The sequence below is a fragment of the Topomyia yanbarensis genome, chromosome 2, assembly GCF_030247195.1.
Source record: "Topomyia yanbarensis strain Yona2022 chromosome 2, ASM3024719v1, whole genome shotgun sequence".
Lineage (NCBI taxonomy): Eukaryota > Metazoa > Arthropoda > Insecta > Diptera > Culicidae > Topomyia > Topomyia yanbarensis.
The window spans coordinates 334,894,962-334,920,247 of record NC_080671.1 but is presented as its reverse complement, the minus strand read 5'-3'; the positions used below and the strand labels follow the sequence as shown (position 1 = coordinate 334,920,247).

Sequence of the window (25,286 nt, the reverse complement as noted above, 5' to 3'; positions counted from 1 at the left end):
AGCCAGAGCCAAATACAACCGGCTGATGGCCACCAGGTATAGGAATCATGTGGGGATATTCACTGGCGGCTCCAAGATCGGGGATGATGTTGGAATAGGAGTGCTATGGCTCAGAGACCGGCAGATACACCCGTTGTTGTTCTGTCGGACTCTCTGTCAGTCATTTCCGTCCTCGAGACGGGGAAATCCAGCCATCCATTCATCCAGGCTATTGAGGCCGAATATGACCCACTCACAACAATTTGCTGGGTCTTCGGTCACTGTAGCATCGACGGTAACGACCCTGCCAATCTGGCAAGGGGAAACACGTTCGCCGACGTCGCACTTGCCTCGTTCCGGCTGCTGATATTTTGGGCCAACTAAAGTCAAAGATAACCAAAGCTTTCGCGTGTCATTGGCGTGGCAGTACCGGACACCTTCAGCGCGTCCAAGGCGCGCACGACCGCTGGCAGATCGGACCGATAAAAGAGAACGACGAGCATTGTCGCGGCTCAGAGCTGGGCACACGAAAGTCTCCCATGCTCACACTGTATCGCGTGTCTCTCCACCACCCTGTGGAACCCGAACCACATATGTGGAACATATGCTCGTGAACTATCCGGAGTTCGACGACCTCCGGCAGCAGCATAAATTGCAATTTTCATCAGAGAGCAGATCCTTGTCAATTCTTGCCTTGTTGTTCTATCCATGCCCATACATTCTCTCTGAGGTTCAGTACTCCACACGAATCAGTTCCGCGATTATTATTCACCTTAGCTGGCCCGGATCTGCCTCAAATGTAGCAGTTCCACCTGTAGTAGAAGAACATCGAAGATTTTTGAAGACCACAATAAAATTACCGGCAGGTCATCTATTATATCGAAAACGATCATCCACATTTGCATTTTTATTGATCAGAGTCTCGGAATGGATCTAGTGTATGATTCACTTTCTTGTATATGCGTTTGAGATACAAGCAAAGCACATGATCTGCCCAAGTGCCATATTCCAAGTAGTACTTCACGCAGCGACGGTAGAAGTCCAATTTTAGAAGTCCAGCTTTCATCTGAAACAATATTAACTTTGAAGGCTTATTCGGTGTAGGTATTAGAAACATCATAAGTATACCTCGCAGTAGCGTATGCCATTCAGTCGTGCCGGAGTATGGTGTACGGTGTAGTAGTGTTTGAAAAGCTGGGCGGATTTCTCGAACAATATCTGTAAATTAAACAAAAATTTTCGGATTAATAACAGCCAGTACAAATAAAAGCTTTCATAATAGATACAATTTGGAGTTGTGCGTGTGAGGCAACTTAGAGCAACACTTAGCTTAGCTGTATGTTTACTGAATAATTTAAGAAAATATTGAAATCGGATACTTCTATGAAGTCTTACTCGGCAAGAGTTTCAACATCAATGTTTTTCATTCTGGTCTTCAAAATTAAAATTTAAAAGTCATAACATGTAGCATAGAACTAAATAATAAAAATTCTCATTGGATACTCCAAAAAATATGGATCACTTATTCATCTAACGACTTTAAATTCAGAGCTATGACATATAGGTTTTAATAGGTCCATCAATGTAGGCTACAATCTGTTATTTTTTTAAATGCATTGGAAATACTCCAAAAAAACATAGAAATAATTTTGATTTTGGAGCGATGGGATACTCATTCTTATACATTATTCGATTATTATTGATAAAGTCTATACTTCATAGTAAAAAACATTTTTGAAATTCTTTGGAAAACATAAAAATACGAAACTTTCTTTATTCAGCCAATAATGAGGACATACATATTTTATACATAGTGCATCTAGTGAAGTGTCGTATAATAGTGTGAAATTAAATGGACTCTGCTTTTACCGCCCATGTTTTGTTCGAGAGAAAAAAGACGCTCTGGTGCATTTTGTTGCTCAATGTTCTTAGTACATTCGTTATGCGTTCGAAATGTAGATGCTTTTGTGAATTATCATCTTTCAACTTTATTCCTATTAGCTGCTAGCTGAATCGGTAGTTGCGTTGCTGTTCGGGATTGTGATTTCGAGTATAAAATAAGCAAATGGCATTGCTGGAGACACGAGAGATTATCGTGTCCATATACCCGCCCACAAAGTTGAGATCGATGGCGTCAGTAAATATTTTGAATTTTGATTTTCGTATTGGGTGACGTTAGCCGAGTCAACTTTGCCAAATTACGCGATCTTCGACAAGATTCATCTGTGTGCCTTTTTTATGTACCGCGGGTTATGAATTGCACTAAAGGACAGCAATTGGATCACAAAGCATCCCATTGTAGCAATAAAGCCCGATATGGCAAGTGCAGAGAGATTCATAGGGATGCAATGGGTATTCTATTCTATTCTATTCTATTCTATTCTAACCCTTACACAGCCAGTATTGAAAAGCATCCTGGAAAACACTACAGTTAGCCGGTAGTATTTTTCTTGTCAATATTAATATTTGAAGCATATTTTCACATGACGCAAATATTAAAACGGCCAGGCCTACTGTGCAGAGTTGGGTTTGAAGATGTTTCAAAATTAGACGGCAATTAAAATATTCATTTAATGAATAATTTAATTAACGAATTCTTTTGAATCTAGTTTGAAGGGGATATAATAAATCGTTGGGAGTGACTTGGCTAAGAAGGTTAATGTCACTCCTTTGGTCCTTTGGGATGGGACAGAGGTATTTACACCTTGCCCTGGCTAATAAGCCTAGGTTAAAGCGCCTTTACTCGCTCTTTCATAGGGATGCAATGGGTATGCTGGAAAGTGTACATACTACGAGGAGAGTTCACATGAGCTCTCGACATGTCCCGCGTAAAAACTGCGCTATGAAAAGCATTCCCTAAAGGGGCTATAAGAACTCTTTTGCAAAAATGCTTAAGGGAGCTAAACCAATAACCATGATAAACTCTCGCTTGGGTTGGAGTTAGGAAGAGTGTCACTCTGAGGAACCCCTTACAGAGAACTAGAAACTATAGGAAGCGAAAAAATATTTCCTCGTCTGATATCCTTGTAAAGGCCAAATGTTTGCTTTAAGAGGCCTCATATCGGGGAAGCAGTAACTTCAAGCCGCAGCAAATAGTTCCTAGTCAGCAGCAGCAGAGCAGCCTAGAGAGGCCATAATGAGCACGAGCGGCGACAAACCAACTGGAAAGCTAGAATTTCAGGTGCGCACGCCGAAACCAAGCATTACCCAAGAAGGCCAGCAGTCTGGGTTACCTAAAGTGACAAAGTTGAGGCAAACCATCGAAGAACTCTACGAATTCGTAAAAAGCAAAGCCAACGTGCATGGACAGATTAAGGATCTAGTGATTAGCGTCAAATCCGCCATAGCAGCAGCCGAATGCAAACAGATGGCGTTACTACAGTGAGCTGAAAACGCCGAAAAGACGCAGAAGACCACAGCGGATGCAGAAGCCTATGAGCCGCCGAAGGATGACCGGTATTCTCGTTCTGCGAAAAGAATAAGGGAAACGCCAGGAGAGGAGGTGAAAACGAAGAAGCCCAAGAAGGTCGGTGAAGGACAGCGAAACACCCGATAATCGTAGAGTGAATGGCGAACCGTGGAAACCACAGAAGAGAGTAGGAAAAGACAGAAAGAAAATGAGGAAAAGAAGAAAAAGAAGAAATAAGACCATCGGCCACGCCAGCAGAAGCATGCTGTTCGAACTGAAGACCATTTATTAAGAGCTCGGCCTATCGGGAAGGCAGAAGCGGTGGGAGCAGAAGCGAATGTGAGAGCTTTAGTTCAGGAAGCAATGGTCGACTGCAGTAATCTGGACGATAGCACAACGGAAGACGAAGTGAGAAACGCGCTAATAGAGCAATGTAACCTGGAGAAAGAGCAGATATCAAGCAGGTTGAGGAAGGCGTACAGTGGTACACAGACAGCAGATAAGCTTATCGCCAACCGCAACCAATAAGTTTATGTCGAACAGTAAGATCAAAATCGGAGGGTCGGTGTGCTCGTTCCGATTTATCCTTAAACACCATTAAACTAAACAAATGGAGAGGTGTTTCAGGTGCCTGGGTTTCGGCCATCAGGAAAGGAACTGTAGAGGCCCGGACGGATCTGATCTGTGCAGAAAATGTGGCAAGAAGGGACACATTGCTAGAGACTGCATGAATCAACCGAAGTGCTTTCTCTGCACAAATGACCACATAAAGACCACATGACTGGAGGCTTCTTATTCTCAGCGTACAGAAAGGCGAAGGCAGGCCAATGATGATGGAGATAACCCAGCTTAATCTCAATCATTGCGCCATGACACAGCAACTGTTGTGGCAGTCAACAACAGAAACGAAGTGCGACGTTGCAATTATTGCAGAGCAGTATCCCCTAGTAAAAATTGTGGTTTTATGATAGTTTTATAGCCACTGATAAAACTTAGATTGCACTTGTAGCGTGCTATAAAACTTCAATTGTTACTTGGGTCGTGTCCCTCCCACTAACGGTAACTGGGCGGTGGACAGTGTAGGGATGGCGGTAATCCAAGTGAAGGGCGGTTTTCCTGTTCAAGCGGTGGTAGATAGCATACACGAGGGTTTAGTGAATGCCAGGATCATCGGCGTATTCGTGTGTAGCTGTTATGCTCTTCAACGGTGGACACCAGAGCAGTACAATCGGATGCTGGACGCATTAACCGACTCGTTGGTCAGGTGAACGTCGGTTGTTGTAGGAGGATATTTTAGCGCTTGGGCCGTGGAGTGGGGTAGCAGCCTGACCAACGCAAAAGGTTACAGCCTATTAGAAGCACTGGCGAAGCTGTACATAAAGCTGTGCAACGAAGGTACCGCTAGCATATTCCGAGAAGACGGCCGGGAATCTATCATCGACGTAACATTCTGTAGCGCGTCGCTGATGGAAAACATGAATTGGCGAGTTAGTGAGCAGTACACATATAGTGACAACCAAGCGATCCACTATACCATTTGTCGGCGAAATTGAACGGTAACGCCGAGAGTGAGGACTGGCGAGCGGAAGTGGAAAATAAAGGACTTCGACAACGACCTTTTTGTGGAAGCACTTCGTGCTGACAGCGTCACTCCAATTCCGAGTGCAATGAAATGTTAACATTGGAACTGCCCAGGGGAGTGGAGATCGTCGGTTTTGCAAATGATATGTTGTCCTAACGATAACGGGTAGACCCTTGAGGAGGTGGAGATGTTGACGGCAGAGCCAATAGGCATCGTGAAACATGGCTGGCTAACGTCAAGTTGCAGCTGGCTCACCACAAGACCGAGGTAGTGCTGGTCGGCAACCGTAAAAAAATCCAGCGTATCGAGATCAGCGTTGGGGGACAATCCATCCCATCGATGCGTGCGCTGAAGCACCTGGGTGTCATGGTTGACGATCGAAACGAACGACGACGAAATTACAACAGCCATGTCGACTATGTATGTGAGAAAGCTGCGAGGACAACTAACGCATTGGCAAGAATCATGCCAAATCAAGGAGGAGTAAGAGGCAGCACGAGACGTCTCTTGGCGCGTGTCTCATCCTCAATATTGAGGTATGGCGTACTGGCCTGGGCTGCTGCACTGAACTCAAAGCGGAACCGGACGAAGTTGACAAGCACGTTTCCCCTAATGGCAGTTCGTGTCGCGAGTGCGTACATAACGATATCGTCGGAGGCGGTATGCGTAATTACCGGGATGATCTCCATCTGCATCACTCTGGCTGAGGACGTGGAATGCTACCAGCGGAGAAATGCAGGTAGTGCAAGGAGACCGGTTCGAGCGGACTCGTTGGCTAAGTGGCAGCAAAAGTGGGATAACGCGGAGAATGCTTGGGTACATAGGAAGCACGGATAGGCAAACTTCTATTTCACGCAGTTTTTGTCCGGACATAGATGCTTCCGGAAATACCTACATCGGTTTGGACTCTCTTCGAAACCCCTTTGCCCGGAGTGTGTGAACCGCCGGGGCCAGTCGAGTAGTACGCGATGTAACACCGGGTTTGGACCGTCGGGGCGCCAGCGAACCGGACGTCAGGCTTCGCCGATATCGCCGGATCGATCTCGACACTTACCGGGTAGCTCGTGAGTAGGCTTGATCCACTGCCGGGGATTAGACCGAATAGACCGCGTTGAATAGCTAGAAGTGGGGCGCCAGTAAACCGGAAGCTTCCCTCCGCCTGGTATCGCTGGCTGGCCCGTTGAGTAGGTTAGGTCCATCGCCGGGGACTAGACCGAGTAGATGAAGCGGAAAGCTTAATGGTTCACAGAAACCTACATCGGTATCGGGAGCAATCTACCGCCGGGGAATTCGCGGTAGGGTAGATTCGCCGCCGTGGACTACCCGACAGAATCGTGACAAAAAGGGGAGCTAATTGGCTCACGAAACAAACGCCGGTGACGAAAGAAATTCCGTTGTCGGGGAACTCTCAGTTGGAGTAGGATAATATCTGAGTTGATCTCGATAAAGCTGGGAGCCAAATGGCTCAAGGAAGCAGGTATCGGTGTCGGGGAAAATTCCTTCGTCGGGGAACTATCGGTCGGAGTAGGGTGAGTTCACCGTTTGGCCTTATCCAAGTAGATCGTGATAAGGCCGGAAGCTAAATGACTCACGGAAACATGAGCTAAATGGCTCAAGGAATCAGCACCTAATCGGCTCACGGGGACGAGAGCTAATGACGACGTAATAGATGGAGACAAGAAGTACGAGAAGAATCGAGAGTTGAATCAAAGCTCATAGGTCGAGCCATTCCATGAACCAAGTGAGGCTCCGAGATAGAGCAGAAGAAAAAGGTGAGACGAAATCACAACGATCCCCCCACGAAATAATAGCTTGAGGTAGTTCCATGGGGAAGAAGGGCGTGAAAAGTAAGGATTGCTTTAGTGGTCATGTACAACCGTTAGTCGTGAGTCCCACATAGTGCGCTAAGTTTTTGAAGCTTTTTAAAACCTTACTACAAAAAAACTAAAAACACCAAGTCGAGAAGTCTAATGTGCTTGGATGTACTCAAGTAGACTTCTCACTCAACTCGACTTCGATGCGATTAGATTGCGCGTTGAAGGTAATTCCTGTTCCGCTCGGTAGCGATCATCTGTCGATCTAATTACAATCGCCAACGGTTTAAGACCACCAAAAACGATCAATGTTTCGTGTGTGTATTGATTAGGCTACGAAGCGGCGATTTCGGATAAAATCGAGCTCATAGCTTTCTCCGGTGGAAGAGTAGACATTTTTGGCTGAATTGATTCTCGACAGCACGACTCAACGTCAGACGAAATGCATACCAAGCAGAAACACGCACGGACGTTCGTCCTCCCTGTAGTGGAAGTGATGAGAATTGTAGGCGGAGAACACAGACAGACTTGCAGAAGTTTGACACATCCAACAAGTTCAGGAAGTACGAAACGAAGGAAACGAGAATGAAGAGTTTGATGACGCGGTTGTTAGCGCCCGATTAGTTGGCAGTTTAATGATAGAAACATCTATGGGCTCTGACTGGCTGAGGAGAGTGGAAATGAACTCTTGTTTTTTGGCCTAGGAACCAAACGCCTAGCACTAGGCAAAACTTACTTTCTTTGGATTTAGTGTTTAACTGGAGCCAAGTTGGTGCTAGTTGCTGACGAGATTAATTCGAAACACCAAATTGAAACTTTTCTAAAATAGATGTTGTTGAGATGTGAGATGTTATTCACATATTGGTTTAATCCAATTTTGTTTTCATTTAGGGCGTAAATTTTGTATATTGCGCTCGCTTTTTTCACTATATACAAATATTTAATCGTGAATATGACAAATTGACAACGATTAATAAAAAAAATATAGAAATGTCAAAATAACTCATACTGTGTGTTCAAACGCATAGGTTCGCAATAACCAAGAGTTTGTCTTATCAATTTTGCACTTATTCTATAAGTTGTACAACTAAGCGAGTAGTATAAATATATTGTCAAGTGAGGATTAGATGTTTTTATTGGTGATGTTATCGGATATGTTGAGATACGAGTAGAATGTTTACTTCTACGATAAATGGATTCGACAGAGCTTGGTGACGTAAGCACGACTCAAACTGTACACTCTCATTTCGACGCACAGTGGATATAGAATTCAGAGCTTCATTCTAATTAATCTTTTCGTGTTATCTATATCACAACACTTCTGTTTACTTACATCACAACACTTGATTTCAACCGTCGGCAACGATATAGGCCGCAGGTATTCCGTCGATACCGTTGTATACTTGAATAGCAACTCTGTGAGCAGTTCTTCAATCTCCCACACGAGCATTAGAAATTCCTTGTCACACAGATCCCACGTTTCAATTATGCTATCGTAGTGTTCCAGGAAGTATTTCGTTTCGATGATAAAATTATACACCTACAAAAGATTCCGCGGTTAGCCTAAGAGAACTACGTCACACGCTGGTTAGTGCGTACCAGTTTCCAATTGGCAACATCTTCGGGAGTCTTAGCACTCCGCCTATACATCACAGTGTCCTCCAAAATCATTTCGCTCACCGTCCGTTTCAATTCAGAATGGGAACTAAGTTTTTGCTTTATACGAAGGTCAATCCGATGTAGATGTTTCCATCAACAAATTATGTAGAGTTCGCCCCGATCGAGTCTTCCGGAAGGGGTGGTCATCGTAAAAACGAAACAGCACGATGTTGATTTTATTATAATTAGAAAAAATAGCTTAGAATATATTTTTAACCAACACGAGTTCGACATACTTTCTAATCGGTCCGATCATTCGCATTCATACAGTATTTGTTCCACCGAGGTTTGCCTACAACGTAAACGTGTCCAACGTAATTGTTATCTTTTTCAGAATCTTCTTCAGATACAGACACAGGTAACGATCGGCTTCCGTTCCGTACTGTAGGTATTCGTTTACCCTTCGGTTGAAAAAAGCAAGTTTGACTAAAGCCGATTTTAGCTGTGGGATAACATTGATTAGACAAGACAAGGACAAATAAGTATCATTCCCACTCACCTCGCAGTTGTCTGGTTCCGCTGACGTCGACTTCTTGTGTCGGCACGAGTGATGGTGCAATCGCAGATCCTTGACACTGTGGAACTCTTGCTATTGAGAAGAATTCGGGAACAAAACATTAGACAATGTAACTATTCATCTACTGGGGGATCTAAAATTATAACAACTCGCGCTTGCTTTCGGTCGGTTGGCACCAATCACAGATAATTAAAAATACTAATTTTTGTTGTAGCTTAAAATTATTCAAAAACTTGTAGCTTGTTTTCAAAAACCATACAAGTTGTTTAAGTGGAAATATGTGCCCAGTGAACGGTGCACGATTCAACAAAGACGAATAACTTACCCCGCAACATTGTAATTTAAAGAAATGTTCATGTTTGCGCCCTCCTACGCCATCCAACGACAGTGTGGTGAACTTGGATAGGAGTTGCGTCACACTTTCATGAATCTCGATAAGATAATGTAGAAAGAAATTCCCAGACAGATCCCAGTGGCTGATGATCGAGTCGAACTCGTCTAAAAAATACTTCGTTTCTGAGACAAACTTTTCGACCTGTGCAAAAATCAATAGTTATGTAATCACACTTTTGCAGTTCCATAAATCCCCGCACTACTTACGTCTTTGTTATGAGCAATCTGCTGCATTATGTCAGCCTTTCCGTTCCACCTATTTGTAAATTCAAACTATTTAATCCAACCGGAAAATTAGTTCCTTTAAAACACTGTGGATTATTTGCCGGCAAATGCGCTTGTGCTGTGAAATCGATTGGATGCATGAATCGAACTAACCAAGCTGCGCAATTTCACTATTTCAAGCCAACTTTTTCGCAGCCATTGAAAAGAGCACGATTCGCGATCGCGCATCGCTTCCGGAAACATAGGCCGTCGTGCGGATATCGATGCTAGGGAAGGCCGCAACACGCATCGTTCGCATTTTCGGAGAGAGGAAGCACATGATAGACAATTGGCAATCATCACTCGTTTATAAATTTACAAGGATTAGACAGTTTACTGTTCGTTCAATATTTTATTCGTCAAAACTTCAATGAATTGGTTATTTTCTTTAGAACTCTCTTCAGATCAATCAACAGACTGAGGGTGTACTCCTTGCCAAAATTGATATACTCATTCAACCGATGACGCATGTGATCCAGTTTTCCAAACGCTGATTTAAGCTAGAAAAAAGATAGTACACATTAAACGTTAGTAGGTATTAGACAAGCTTTCATTTTTTTTCTAGCACGATGTTTTAAATTTTTTAATAAATTTAAATAGATATATACATTTTCATATATCACAAAACAAAATTTTCCAATCGAAAGGTACAACTGCACGCATTACTTTATAGTAGATGTTCATGGTGCCAATAGCATACATGGAAAAAGATTGACCATCGACACACCCCGAAAAAGGTTTCTGTGAAAATTTTGAGCTCAATCAGTCATGCCGCGCAGAATGACCAAATTCCAAAAAAAAATAAATTAAAAAAAAATCGTTTTACTCTCCCCTAGGTTGCCGGGATGGCAAACATCATCAAGCATATTTGTGCATCAATTTTAAAGAACCTCTGACACACAACTGCTTTAAGATAGTTATTGCATTACGCCTCGATAATGGTGCATCGAGGAGACCGAGAGGGCTTACGGGCCTTTTTTATGTTTTTTGTTTTTTGCATATTCTCCATCCGCCCAAACTAATGGTCAGCCAACAGTCTATGCACACTGGACGGCGTGACCGATTGGCGGGTCACCGTGGATGGACTTTTCTGTGGGTCATGTTTGCACACATTGTTCGACAGCTTAATGGCTGTGTTTGTAAGCACGGCTTGCAATGCCCAATTGTGTGTTGATTTATCGATCGGCTTCGTCAACGTGCGCAGGCGCATTAAAAAAATATAGCAGTTGAACCGTTGGATTATTAGTTGTGTTGTGTTGTAATAATTGTAGTTTTAGTACTATTGTACAATTGATATGTGGCAGTCGTCTGTCTATCTATGAATGTGTTCATCTAAGTTTTTGTGACAGATGGGTCAGGGAATGGATGCAGAACTGGCGTATATGATAGAATAGTAGGTAATCCTTTTTGGAGTTCGTTGTTCACTTTTTACCGGTGTTCAATTCAGCATAACATGAAAATCTTCTAACGGAATGCAATTGTCATTAATGGTAAACAAGTATTATATGCTGGCATTTAGACGATTTCAAGTAGTTTGATTGAATGTTGTATGTGTTCTCTTCTTCTACTTTATTAGTCTTTTTTTGTACTTTCAGTAGTTTGCTTTTCCACTACTCATGCGTGCCAAAAAGGATATCGATCAATTTCACTTCTACTTAATTTCTTTCCTTTTTTCTTTATTCGACATCTTTTTTCTTTTTCTTTTATTGCTATTGCTTTTATTGGCCTTCGTGATAACACAAACCTGGTCACAAACGCGAACGACCGCGATCTCGCCAACATTCAAACACACTGGTAATTAAGTGAATGTTTTTGCACTTATAAATTTACAAACGTCGGTCTGAAGCATTAACCCACCGTTCGCGCAATCATGAATCGGTCACGTCCGGAGGTCTCTTCCCTCGATCCTAACATTTGGCATGCCTTCAGTTGGACCAATAGAAAAATATAGGCAACACGTTTCATGGGGGTATGATCGGGTAGTGAAATGAGAGAACTCACTCTCATCTACCATCTGAACCATACACTAAAATTTAAGTATATCCACGATTGATCTTTCTGTGAATATGCGAATGGCCACACGCTTAAAAAATAATGTATACATGCGAAGTTACATACATGCTACCACACGCGACAAACACATCAACATACAAACGCTCGAGTCCTTTGCTACATTCCACGCACACCTACGCCCACGATCACGGAAACAGGATAACATCCCGGTGATTAAGTGAACAGTATACTGCCCATGATCGCATATTTGTCTTGTTTTACATGGGATTTCCTATCTTTATGGGACTATTATGCGATCATGGGCAGTATACCCAACAAACATTAGGAGCTGAACTATAAGATTACTTGCTGATTAAAAGCAGATTAAAGGCTATTTAAGCTGAATAATACTTTTGCTGAACTATTTAAACATTAACAGTTTATTCAGCCTATTTAAACTCCAGTATTCGCCTGTTCAAACTAGGATGAACTATACTACTAACAAATGTAGTAGCGGCAATATTAATGCTTTTATTCAATCATCTTAATTAGACTGAATTACACCCAAAACTCGGCTGTAATACCTTTACGGTAATAAGAAAAAAATGCTATAATAGCAAGACATTTCATGCTAAAACGGTCACAACAAAAAGTTCCTCAAACGGCAATACCAACACATTTAAATCTTCTCTGCGTTGCACTCATGTTTCATCAATTCTTATTTAATAAATATTATCGCATCGGATTGTCTGGAAGTGTGTAGCACTTCGCTTGTCATTGTATTGCGCATCAAATGAAGCGAACACTATGTGGACAAAGACGAGGTTCGATTTTCTCTACACGACCTATTCCGTATTTGAAGATCGGCTCACACTCGGTTAGCTTCAAAGCACAGTCAGAAAAAAACGACTCGGAATAGTGGTGGGGTATTTCGGCTGGTGTTAAATTGAAATTTCTTTTCTATCGCGGACGTTAACAGCAAGGTAGCGACTGCACAAAACATGAACAGTCCTTCCCGTCATGTACGGGAAGCAAGACCTATAGTTTGGATCCACGTATCCGAACCGAGGGTCCGGATCCAGACACTTGTCTGGATCTAAGCACCAGGTCTGGTTCAGGTCCGGACTTGGTAGGGGGAAAAGGGGATGGGCTAGATCCGGGTACTGGTCCGGATCCGGAAACCGCCTAAACTTTTTATTCCATTATCCAACTTACCCAGTAAAAAATCCATAATTCTGGCTGGTTTCTGCCAATATTGGGGCAGATTCCAGCCTGAATTTGGTCAGAGATCCGCCAGGATTCCGGTTGGTTTGACTCGGTACTAATACTATCAACCGACCAAATCGACCGAATTAACCTACATCCGAACAGAGCCGAGGTTGACACATACTGAAAAAGTGTTTGATTGTGTGATGCGCACACATGAACAGCAACCGAAATTCGCCATTCCACCGTTTACTACCTTTGCGGGAATATGAGTTTAATACCGCAATGCGCAATTGCGTGGTCTGTTACCGAAAAGACAATAGAATCTTACCCAAAAGTAATAGAAACATACCCGTCGGATTTTGGGTGTACGAGTTGAATAAATGATGCTGTTACTAATACTTACCTTTAACGATTAAACTGCACTACATGTCTTCAAAAGGTTGTTTCTACCTATACATTTTCCCTTATACCACCTTCGACTTTTAGCTGAATTATGTGTTTAACAAAGTTAATTGTACCTACTCCAAAAAATTACACGATTAGCGAACCATGACGAATGGTTCGCGTCCCAATACACGCACATTATTTTTTTTTATTTTTAGGTGAAATACTTCTCACTTAGAACCCTATTCTAATTCTATTTGTTGCTTCAACGGTTTGCTCTTGTAACATTTATACAGTGTTTTTTCACAATTTCATGCAGTTAATTTGCAATTTCAATTTCGTCCAGAAAAAAAGTTTGCTAACAAAAAGAACTATCAAGTTAATTTGATGCATTAGTAAACCTAAAATATAATTCATACCAAGGACTTGCATATACGTCGTGTACACTTAGTTGAACCCAGCCAAATCCCCGCACAGTCGAGTAATAAGTAATGTTTTACACTGATATCTTGGAAAATTCTCGATATTTCGAGACAAAAAGATCGATTGTAAGAAAATCGTCAATGACAATTTTGAAACAAAAATCGATTTTACCAGATCAATTTTTTAAAGTTAACAACATCGATTTTGAAAAATTCGTTTCGGCATCGCCCATTCCTATTTCGAAGTAAGTGCTTATCTGTGGACTATAAAGTCCCTGGAATAACATATGATTATTACATTGGCGACAACTGTCCCGAGCAAACGGAAAGTCCATAATACCCCCATGCTCATGGGGCTTGACATGGGTGTTTGAAATGGGTTCAACCCATGAAAACACCATTACCATGGTCCAGTAGATCCCATTTAAAATACCATATGTTGATGTATTTATGGGTTATTGAGACCATTTTATGGTGTCTTGATATTTGGGAATTTTGGCACGGACCATGTTTAAGGTCTTTTCAAGGGGCTGTGTGGTGTTTGAATCCATGAGTATTTGCTCGGGGTACTCGTAAATCTTTCAAGCGAGAAAACAGTATGTATTCTAAGTATTTCGGTATACTTCAATCGAAATGTTTTCATATATTACGGTTTAGAAGCAATAACAATAGCAAATTTATTTTGTTGTTTTATATCTACTTAGTTTTCAGCATGTGAACCAAATGATTTACAGTTTTTCAGTGCAAAAGCTTACCAAATCATACGCGCCCTTGTTTATGTAAATTTACCTTTTAATTCAAAATGGTCTGTTTACTTATTGAACACAACAGAAAATTTTTGTTCGAACGATGCTGTAAATTGTTGATACCGGAATTGTTACCATGGACCATTTGCCAAATGGTATGGTAAATAAATCGAGGAGATTGCCACCTTAGAATTATAAATGGCCTCAATCCATCATTCAATTACCACCACTTTCATATGACACTCATTCTTACTTTCTAAAACTTTTATGACATCCGTAAGTCCTCATATTGGATACAAAAACGTCTACAATCATTAGTTTTTGAAATTAGTAAATTGTCTAATTTAAAATTTCCGAATGTTCTAAAAATTATCGCATAAAAAAATTATCGTAGGTTGGGATTCGAACCCAAGTCAACTAGATTCACTCAAATCTATAAAGGGCTAGTGTAGTCTTTGTACAGTCTCTATTAAGCCTAGACTTTTCGGTACATCGATGAAATCTTAAGCATTCGATGTATACAAGATTGGTGCAGACAGTAAGGTAAATGCTTAGTAATTTGCATTCTTGCATGAAGTCCAAAATATAAGCAACCATCTGGATTCGTTTATGTTGAAGTAACTAAAAGAATTTTTTTTTGTTTTTTGTTCGCTTATGTGCTCAACACCGCCTCTAGGCGACCTACTTATTTTAAGGCTTTAATGAAAAATCCATTACTTACAAGAATTATCAACATTATTTTCGTTTTTCTCATCACAAAGCCTACCTACAAAAGCCAAAAAAAAATTTGGGCACTATAGGATTAAGGTCGACTTTTTAAAAAGATTGGACAGGAATAATACGGAAAAAGTTTGCCATTCCAAAAATCCACGAAAAAATCTTTGTTTGGCAAGCGATCTGCTAATAGGGCAAAATAAGTAAACCCATCATCAAATCAGGTACCACCAACGACACATAGGTGAGGATGAATGCCTCCAAAACCGAGACTGGTTTTACCAAAAAATTTCGCCCTTGTGAGAAAAAAAAATGGTGTTCACCCAATTTTTCTCCTTAGGGTGAAATACAGCATAGCACTTTATAAAAGTAAGTGATAGGGGACGCGAACGAAAACAGCTGACCACCGCCTGTTGGATAGTATATTATTACAGAGATCACAAAGTAATCCACCTATCAGTGAGACAGTCGATTTCTCATTTGCTTCATTTTGATATTATACTCGTTGAGCACCGAGAGCAACGAAATTGATCTAAATCTCAGTGTTCTTGTGAAAATTTTGACTTCTTTTGCAAAATTTACGTTATACTGGTTATGGCGGAAAAATTGCCTGTTGCATAATTTATAACTAGAATGTAAGGAATCAAAATATTGCTTTAAGTATAAAAAACTAGCAAAAATGTTCGCCCTTGTGAGAGAAAAAAAAGGTGTTTACCCAATTTTTCTACTTAGGGTGAAATACAGCATAGTGCTTTCGCATAGGCCTGCTAAGCCAAGACAAGTTTTGGCTTCACTGTGTCTTATCGGCATAAACAAAACTTCTGCTCGGACGGGACATCACGCTTGACCAGTCGTTCGATTGAAACACAAAGTGTGTTTTAGTTTTTAGGGATTTAGCGTCAAGCCGGCGCTAATCAATTCCGACGAAAAGTTAGTGTCGGTTTCTGATTTATACAGTGATCCATCAGCAGGAATGCCACATCTGTGTTTCGCTCAAAAATATCAATTTTTACCATCTGTGATAACTAAAACAGGAAAAAAGTCTGTGACAAATTTTCGAAAAATCTGTGTAATAATCACAATATTTCCAAAAATCTGTAAAAAATTTTGAAATTTTCATCAAAATGCCAAAAATCTGCCATCTGTGAAAAAGAATCTGTGATCAAAAATTGTGAAAAAAAATCGGTGAAATTAAAGAAAAATTTGTGAATATGGAGGGATACCATATTCATCAGCAGTGCTATCTTTGAAAATGAACCACCTCGGTTATGCAATTTATTTTTCCCATCTTATTTTAATGCAAATAATTAGGCAGTCTTCATTTCGTTTTATTCTGAATTGCATATTTTTTGTCAGATATAATTTTAAATGTGTTTTGATTTGATGGCATTGCAATTATGTTAAAAATATGGCACCAGGAGCAGGATTCGAATCTGCAACCTTTGAAGCTCCGACCCAATGCACAAACCCTTATGGCATCCCTGGGAGATGATGACGTCCCAGAAAGAATATCAGATTATCTAATTGGCGACAGTGATCGTACCCTGCCTCCAGAACGAGACTACACACAAAACCGCAGCTGCCACCCAACACAATTGATCTAATCGATTTCCCCGCTAGATACCAAGGCCCGGGTAGCAGGCCAATGCGAAAGCACTGTACAATATTTGCCCCTAAGGAGAAACAATTGGATAAGCACCAAAATTTCTCCCTAGGTCGAAAATATTTGGTGAAACCAACTGTTTGTAGGTGAAGGGCACAAATCATATCTTAACAAAGTCATGGGTGCGTTTTGACTTTGTCTCGTCAGAAACCGACACTAATTTGTTGCCGGAATAATTTAGCGCCGGCTTGACGCCCAAAACGGAAACACGATTTGCCTGCTAAGCCACAACAAGTACCGGCTTCGCCGTGTCTCATCGGCATAAAGACAACTTCTGCTTGAACGGAATATCACGTTTGACTAGTTCTTCGATTCGAAACACAATATGTTTCCATTTTGGGGATTTAGCGTAATACGGCGCAAAGTTATTCCGGCAATAAATTTTAGTGTCGGTTTCTGACCAGACGAAGTTGAAACGCACCCATGAAAAAATTAATCACAAAGATATTTTGGTTGTGACAAACTTATTGTTGAAAGCTCTCCTATGAGTGCTCGTCAGAAAAAAAATTAAAAAAAAAAAATCAAGGCAGTTTGCGGATCTGAAGAAAAAACATTTTATACATTGGGTTGGACATGTTCAAAACCCGAGCCGGAGAATTCCAAATTTAAAAATCCCGGATCCAACCAGAGCCCGAAAGATTAAAATTTCAAAAACCCAAACCCGAGAATTTCAAATTTGCAAACCCAAAATCCGTCGAGTCAAGGTCCAAAAACCCGATCTCGACCATGTGTACTGAAGAGCAGAATCTTTTTTCCACATTCGCGGAACGCCTGCAAGCAGAGATGCCAGGTTCACAGATTAATTTGTGCTTTAACAGGATGTGCTGCACAGATATTTAATCAGGGGCCATCCATAAATAACGTAGCATTATATGGGGAAGGAGGGAGTTTTATATATTGTGATGATGTGTGACGACAAGGTGGTAGGGGGTCATGTCGTGCTACGTAGCTTTTTTAAAGGGGAATAGAAAAGAATTTTAAAAAAAATCTACGGGGACAAGGGGGGCAGGGTTACCGTCAAGCTACTTAATTACCAGGGGGGTATTTAGAGGTTTGTGACGAAATGCTACGATGGGGGAGGGGGAAGTTTAAAATCACTCAAAAAATGCTACGCAATTATGGATGGTCCCTCAACAGATTTCCATACATTTCTGTTATAATACACAGACTAGCACAGTTTTCTCTATTTTTGACCTTGTGCTTAATTTTTGACCTCACACAAAACAAAAAAAACGGTCGCGTTTTCTTGTTTTGAGACACACAGATTTGAACAGACTTTAACATATGCTGAGCACAGATTTTAAAATTTTTTACTTGGCATACCTGCTTGCAAGGCAAAGATTTCTTTTCTGTTTGTCACTAAGGTTCGGTCTTTTCCGAACTTTGTAGATGTGTAATACAAAACATGTCATAATTCTTGCTCAGGATAAATTGAAACTTGAATCGAAATGTTGGAGCGACACTTGAATTAGTTCAATCCTAACTTCCCACACTACTTTTACGGCGCATAGCCTAGAACAAAGATTCAATTGCCTACCGATCGCCAGCATCTAGTTTAACCTTTTCGGTTACTAGGTTTGTTCTACCGAATTTCCTGTTGCTGGTAACATTCCACTTGGATATATGATGTCCACTGAACGTTTTGATCTCATGAGGGTAGGAATCAATGTGCAAAATGCTACGCTACCGATTTATCGATAAGATTCATTGGGATATTGACGAATCGAAGGCAATATAGACTTTGAACCTGTAAATGGCTTTTAATTAATTTTTTTTCGAACTTTTAGAAGCGCAATAATGAGTTCAAGATAATGGATTGAGTCTTTTTTCGGATCCTATTCCCACTGTCACGATACCTAGTGACTAGTCGAAAAATCCCGAGAAGTCACTAAGTGACGCGACTGTGAGAATAGGGCCCTTCGAATACAGGTTTTGATAGATCCATCCTCAGTGCAGGATACCCAAAATCTGAGGGCCCTTGGCCCAGGCCCAGTGTAGTTGGTTATTTTTTCTTGAATTCAAAGCTTACCTCAAGTACATTTGTAAATCGAACAAATGGTTCATTATGAACTGCGCGATAGTGGCTTCTGAGGTCCCCGGCATCGTGAAATGATAGCTGCAAGACAATTTACAATATTATATGCAATCATCAATCGATCGAATCTGTGAGAGGAACGTATCATATTTTAATTTCATTTCAGTTAAAGGCCTATTTACGTCTTCATCGATGAAAATGGACGTGAACTGGATGCGTGGACATTTCCCATGTTCGTCGGGAGTGTAAACTAGAGCACTCTAGTTAGAGTGTGGCCATGAGGAAGATGAAAACACATGACGTATCCAAACGAGCATAAAAATCCGACGTATTTCTATTGTGAATACGTCAAGTTTCATGCTCCTGTAGATACGTCATATGTTTTCTTCTTCCTCATGGCCGCATTCTGACTAGAGTGCTCTAGTGCAAACGCGAAAATAGACGGTATCGATGCGGAGTGGTGAATATAAATGTCATCGCTGTTCACGGCCTTCGAATTAAGCACTATTTAGACTCTCCGTGAAAATGAACGTGAACATGTGTTGAATACCTTTCATTGTTCACGGTGGGCGTCATCGTGAACAGTCTCAGCCGCAAGCTATAATTCCATGCTCAATTTGTTTGTCAAAATGTAATCTGGTATTCGGAAACGAACATTCGCCACGAACAGCAATGATATTTATATTCACCACTCCGTCCATCGTCACGTTTACACTCTTGGTGAACAAGGGAAATGTCTACTGCGAACGTATTGTAATATTTAAAATGATCGGGGAATATAAATATTATTTCATTGATTCAATTATATCCAATAATTGTGAATAGATCCTCTAAGTATATTAATGTGCTATCGCTTAGTTCCATTTTCAACAGTTTCTATGCGCTAATAAGTGAGATATTGGGAAAAAACAATTTGGTGCGCATCAAGTTCACATTCATTTTCACCTAGGGTGTAAATAAGCCTTTACATTTTTCCGCTGAAAAAAATAGTTTCGGACTGACTTCGGCTCTGTGAAGAAGGGAGACAATATTGTGTTGAAAAGAAACGTACTCCACAACAGAACAGTTCCTTCCTTGAATTTCCTCGACCATCGTCATAGGGTGATGCTTCGAATTTCATCAAGAGCTGCTGGACTTTTGATCGAATATCGCGAAGGTAGCTATGAAATACACTCCTATACAGATCCTTATGCAGTATGATTTGATCATATTCCTCCAAAAAATGCTTCACATCCTTGCTTATTTTATCCAACTAGAAACAAGCAATAGTTTGAATCTTCCAACAATTGGCACAGATAGTTAAAAACACTCACGTTGCGATATTTGTGACTATAATTGTACACCGGTGTGTGGACGTAAGCTGTTATTCTAACCATGGCAAAATAGAAAACACCCGTTCTTGGCACTTTCCCGCTCGAAAGTGAAAGCTTCAAGCCGGGACTGGCTATGCAAAAGGGATCTGTTGGGAATAGGTTGCATACATAAATAAGCTAGCACCAACAATACTAATACGATTGAGTGCATGAATCAGATATCCGATCCTAGATATGATTTGTGTGATTTAAGAGGGACTTACACTTTGTGTACCTTTCTTGAGTATTTTTTGAAATTTATTAAGAGAACACATTGTTTGTTGGAACAATACTTTTTGTACTATGCTATATTTCTCCTTAGTGGAGAACAATTAAGGTAAAAACTATTTTGTCTCCATTAAGAAGAAAATTGTTTAACACCATCTTTGCGTGTGAAGAGCACAAAACCTATAACTAAATTAGTTGTGCAATCTACGTCCCAACTTCTTTGTAGTCCAGGAACACAGATTGTGTCTCCGTTTTTTGGAGCTAGCTTTCAATCCGGCGATAGTTTAGTCCTGTCACTAAGTTAATGTCGGATTCTGATGAGACGAAACGAGAACGCAAATTCCATAACTAATTTAGTTATAGGGTTTGTGCTGTTCACGCGCAAAGATGGTTCTAAATAGTTCTCTTTTTAATGTAGAAAAATAGTTTTTTTTATTTCGATTATAGAGGTTTTAACCTTAAGGTAATTCGCCTCTTCGGGTTAGAAAAATCTCTTACAAAAAATTTCTAACCCTAGGTGCAGGATCGGGACTCGAACCCTGATGCGCTGCGTACAAGGCAATCGATTTACCAATACGCTAAGCCCACCCCCAGAGAAAAATAGTTATTTATTTATTTATTTATTTATTTATTTATTTCTAATCTTCGGTATACACCGTACAGACATCTTTTAAAACTATATATTTCATATTAGTAATTTATATCTATGCTTGGAAATGTTAAAATCAATCAGTGAAAAGTCGCCCTTCGCTAGACAATGTACGAAAGGCTAATCGAGAGTTGAACATGATAAGGTCGGAAACGGGAAGATCGCAATCTCTATCGAACTTCTAAAAGTCGGGAGTGAATGGCTGTACTAAGCAATACATTAAGTGATCAGAATGATCTAGGTGGAAGAAGAAATTCCCTCGAAATGGCTCTGTAAGAGAAGCGTCTGGTGTAAAGTGCTCAAACCGAAGGTTATTTTGGTTTACGATTTTGAAGGCAAGGTAACAATGGATCTTTTTTGTAATGTTAAGATTTATCACTAAATATTTTCAGTCACACAGAGCCACACATACGAGCGTTCCAAGAGTAGACTCTATTTCCTGGTGGAGGAGTGCAGCGGCGAACACGATAACTCTCGATAAAATTGTCTGAGACGGGAAATTCAATACCGTATGTAAAGCTTAGATTTGTAGTTAGTCGATGAACCACAAAAAATAGACAAAAAATTCGAGTTTCGGAAAATGGCTTCATGAAAACCGAAAAATCTCATATTTTACTGTGAAATTCGTTCACTTTTCGTCGACATATTTTTTTTATTCAGTTCTATGGTTCAGTTATTTAGTTCTATGGTTCATCATCAGGCTACACATACTGTGCATTGTCATAAAAAAATCAAGTCAATTCGTTGATTAGTTTTTGAGTTATCGTGTTCGCCAATTTGAAAAACGCTGTTCCGAGAAAAACGCTGCTTAAAAAAAGAAGTTCAGCGTGGCCACCGAGATGGCGGGAGACTATTCTAGATGTTCAATACTAAATATTAAGCGGATAAAAAAGAAGTCGATTTTATTTGCCCACTTCTCTAGACGCCCCCTTAAGAAGGGCCGTAATAATTATCTAAGAATCACGATTCTCAATGCCGCCTTTGTGTCGGCGAATACCAAAACGGGCTTCAAGAAGAACGGTCAAATACGGACTAGATGTTTACCCTGCAACAAATTCTGGATAAATACAAGGACCCACCATCTGTTTGTGGGTTCCAAGGCGACATACGATTCAGTGAAACGAAACGAACTGTGGCAGATAACGCTTGAACATGGTTTTCTTACAGAACTGATTAGGCTGATTCGTATGACGATGCATGGGTCAGAATAGTTGATACAGAACACTAGATTAGGATTGTCGCTGGTGTTCCCATTGTTTTCGTCTCGGAACATGTTTGTTTTGCTTTCGGTATATATCTGTCAAGCTATCGAAAGTCTCTCTAGTAAAAGTCTTTGGTCCGCATTTTTGGTGCACGCAGAAAAATATGGCCTGTTTGTAACCACAAACCGTTTAGTTGAACTTCAAATTAGTAAAATGCAGAGTTTACCTTTTTCATTTCAGTCTCGTTTATTCTGCTCTGATTTTTATGAATTCAAAACCGAAAATGTCCAATGCATAAAGTTTGCAGCAGAATAAATAATAGGTAAACAGGAAAATGATGTGATATATGCTATGAAACAAATTTCTATGTGGCATACTATTATAATTTTATTAGTTTTCACATGGTATCTATGCGTGACAGATAATTTTTATGTTCTACTACAAATTGCAAAAAATATGTGTGAAATCAATATATTCAATATAACGAATTTTCTCGGTGTAAATTTTCGACTGTTATTGTTATGAAATCGAAGTTTGTATATACCGAACAAGGAAATGAAAATTCATCAAAATTCAGTACAGGTTTAGATAATTTGTGCATTCTAATTAGTGAAAATACATCAGCCAAGAATGGCCAATGTGTTGCTGGCTAAAAGGAACAAAAATGACTCATCGCTACGAAACGGCAATAGAGGATTTTTGTTTTGCTTTTATTTGGCCTATTTGACAGGTATATCCCGGAATCAAAACAATGATGTTACTACCACTGATGCCAGCGACAATCCTAATCTAGTGTTCTGTATCTACTGTCAGAATCAATCGTCAAAATAGCCGGAGATACATCACCCATTTGTGACGTCAGATGGTTTGTAGAGATGGTTGGGTTTGAATTTTTTCGAACCCGACCCCGACCCGAACCCGAGAGCTTGAAAATTGAAAAATCCGAACCCGAGAACAAAAATTTTGTAAAACCCAAACCCGACCCGAGCCCGACAATTTCAAAATTTAAAAACCCGAATCCGACCCGAACCAGAAAATTTATAATTTGAGAAACCCGATCTGAACCGGAATTGTTAATATGGAAAATCAATCAAAGGTCCCGAAAATTTTTAAATTTGGGTCACCCGAGGATCCAAAGCTCATGCAAAAGAATCATCCAAGGCACTTCCAAAAGAATTATAGAATCACTCGAACCCGAAGTAGCACCACTATATGCGTCGTTATATCTGCCTACGTCATAACGAATTACTGGCGGCAGGAATTGGCATTTATATTTACTATTATTGAGCGTCAAATTTGTAATGTTCTGAGGGACTTATGAATCGTCGATATCTTAACCGGAAAGTAGGATAAATCGGTTGCTGACGCATGGGAAAACAAGAGAGATTCAAACAACCTAGCCCGTCGTACTTAACCAAAATTTCAAAAAAAAAATTATTGAAAGCCAAGCCTACAAGAGTAATTTTGTATAATTTATTACATGTAATAAATTAAGCTATGTCATTTGACAATTCGTATTCGACAGTTTACACGACGTCACCCGCGTTACTGGTTGGCACGGTGAACTTTGTGTCGAAGAGTTTCAATCAAGATTCTCTGACGCGTTCTTGATGTCACATCCAAGGATGCAAAATGCCTACCTTTTCTGCGGCTGTAATTTTTCTGCCTACATTCTCATTTCTCTTTCGACGCTGCTGTCGTTTGCTAGTGCAGGACGACCAGCACTGTACGGCAGTCTGTAAGCAAAGCAGTAACATGACAAAAAAATACTGCCCCCAGTACAGCCACCAGACGCAAGCGGAACAGCTCTTTCCTTATTTTACACTTTAATATTTTTAATCTATTCAATATGTTTAATCACAAACGACGACAATGAATGCGGTTCGTTTACACCACGACCGGCATCAACGCTTTCGTGTGCGGGCTTCTCCCTTTGACTATGCAGAGAAAAGTGTACAAAGCGAGAGAACAAACTTTACTACGCCACATTCTCACCGAGCAGTCGGAGTACAGCAGCAAAACAAACATGTATTCTACTGCTGCACGGGAGAATGTACTCGGTTTGGCTACCGTTCTGGCAAGAGCTGTAGTGATGCGTCGCTTTAGCGGGCTGTACGGCTTGTGCAAATGTAAATATACCGAAAAAAATGTAGTTTACCGGTACCGTTGGCATACCTGGTCACATCATTAGCTAGTACAGTATGCGCGCCAGTAGAGAAGCTTTGACATCTCCAATGGAGTTCTCGGACCGACTGCAAACTACTACAAATTCTCTCATGGCTTGAACAGAACAAGCAATATTTTTCCGATCAATTCCTTAAAATCGTGGAAATGTACGCATTTTTCATGAAGGAATCCGGATCATGCAACAATCCAGCCCGGGGATAATCTGACAGAAAGTGCTTGTTTCGTATATGTAGCACTAACTTGATAGTGGAGCTAGTATACCATTATTTTATGAGTGCCATAGTTGATAGATTGTCTCTACCTTCCGTAGCTTTCAACTCGTTTGAACCAATATTTTCCGACAAATTTACTTTGACTTGGTTTATTGATGATTATCATGAAAATTAAATCACATAGAGATTTTAGTCGCGAAACACTTAGCAGTTTGCGAATCTGAAGAGAATAAATTTTATACATTGTAACCCGTCAGGGTAACAATTTAGCACTGGGTGGAAATATACCATTTATTGGGTATACACTCCGTAGAGTGTATTTGTTTACATGTAAAATTATGCTCACCGCTGTTTGCTACCGTTCACTTTTTCTTGTAAATTTTGTTCATTTTCGCGTATGTGAACGGTTTTATTCGTGCAGCTAGGTTAGATAATTTTTGTTTTATGTTTGTGAATAAGTAGCATAGGGATTAGATAGGTCACCGCTCTCTTTTTGCTGAAAAATGTGTGCTGATAATGCTACGGATCGGCAGTGACAGCTATGCGGCGAGGCGGTTGGTATTTGTTTTGGTCGAGTGCGAAAGGGGGCCATCGTGATATGATAGAAAGTGACGGACCACGGTTTAGAACAGACATCTGAAAAATAGTCTTTTTTTCGGGACAGTTTCACGCCA

The 25,286-nt window shown here is 40.4% G+C and overlaps 2 protein-coding genes across 4 annotated transcripts; both read right to left on the bottom strand.

Annotated features, from left to right (window-relative positions):
- Positions 1–873: 873 nt before the first annotated feature.
- LOC131683983 (uncharacterized) lies at positions 874–9,735 on the bottom strand. 3 transcript variants are annotated; one of them, XM_058966415.1, is made up of 7 exons: positions 9,561–9,735; positions 9,286–9,495; positions 8,943–9,032; positions 8,384–8,885; positions 8,118–8,324; positions 1,108–1,197; positions 874–1,045 (listed from the first exon to the last, which is right to left on the bottom strand). In XM_058966415.1, exons 4-7 carry the CDS (start codon positions 8,453–8,455, stop codon positions 887–889), a joined length of 528 nt encoding a protein of 175 aa, XP_058822398.1. In that variant the 5' UTR covers positions 8,456–8,885; positions 8,943–9,032; positions 9,286–9,495; positions 9,561–9,735; the 3' UTR covers positions 874–886. The 3 variants fall into 3 exon arrangements, with proteins under 3 accessions (XP_058822398.1, XP_058822399.1, XP_058822400.1); XM_058966416.1 differs by having other exon boundaries at positions 9,286–9,458; XM_058966417.1 differs by lacking the exons at positions 874–1,045; positions 1,108–1,197; positions 8,118–8,324 and having other exon boundaries at positions 8,614–8,885; positions 9,561–9,733.
- Positions 9,736–9,941: 206 nt separating this feature from the next.
- LOC131683984 (uncharacterized) lies at positions 9,942–20,231 on the bottom strand. The gene is made up of 4 exons (XM_058966418.1): positions 20,096–20,231; positions 19,834–20,034; positions 18,777–18,863; positions 9,942–10,117 (listed from the first exon to the last, which is right to left on the bottom strand). The coding sequence occupies exons 1-4, from the start codon at positions 20,156–20,158 to the stop codon at positions 9,977–9,979; spliced, it is 492 nt and encodes a 163-aa protein (XP_058822401.1). The 5' UTR covers positions 20,159–20,231; the 3' UTR covers positions 9,942–9,976.
- Between the last annotated feature and the right edge of the window lie 5,055 nt (positions 20,232–25,286).

Coding starts and splice junctions, on each gene's coding strand:
- LOC131683983 (XM_058966415.1), bottom strand. CDS start 8,455: ATGATTTTGGAGGACACTGTGATGTATAGGCGGAGTGCTAAGACTCCC. Junction 8,325..8,383: donor ATGTTGCCAATTGGAAACTG/GTACGCACTAAC, acceptor AATCTTTTGTAG/GTGTATAATTTTATCATCGA. Junction 1,046..1,107: donor ATGGCATACGCTACTGCGAG/GTATACTTATGA, acceptor ATATTGTTTCAG/ATGAAAGCTGGACTTCTAAA.
- LOC131683984 (XM_058966418.1), bottom strand. CDS start 20,158: ATGGTTAGAATAACAGCTTACGTCCACACACCGGTGTACAATTATAGT. Junction 20,035..20,095: donor ATAGTCACAAATATCGCAAC/GTGAGTGTTTTT, acceptor GCTTGTTTCTAG/TTGGATAAAATAAGCAAGGA. Junction 10,118..18,776: donor GATTTACAAATGTACTTGAG/GTAAGCTTTGAA, acceptor TCTTTTTTCTAG/CTTAAATCAGCGTTTGGAAA.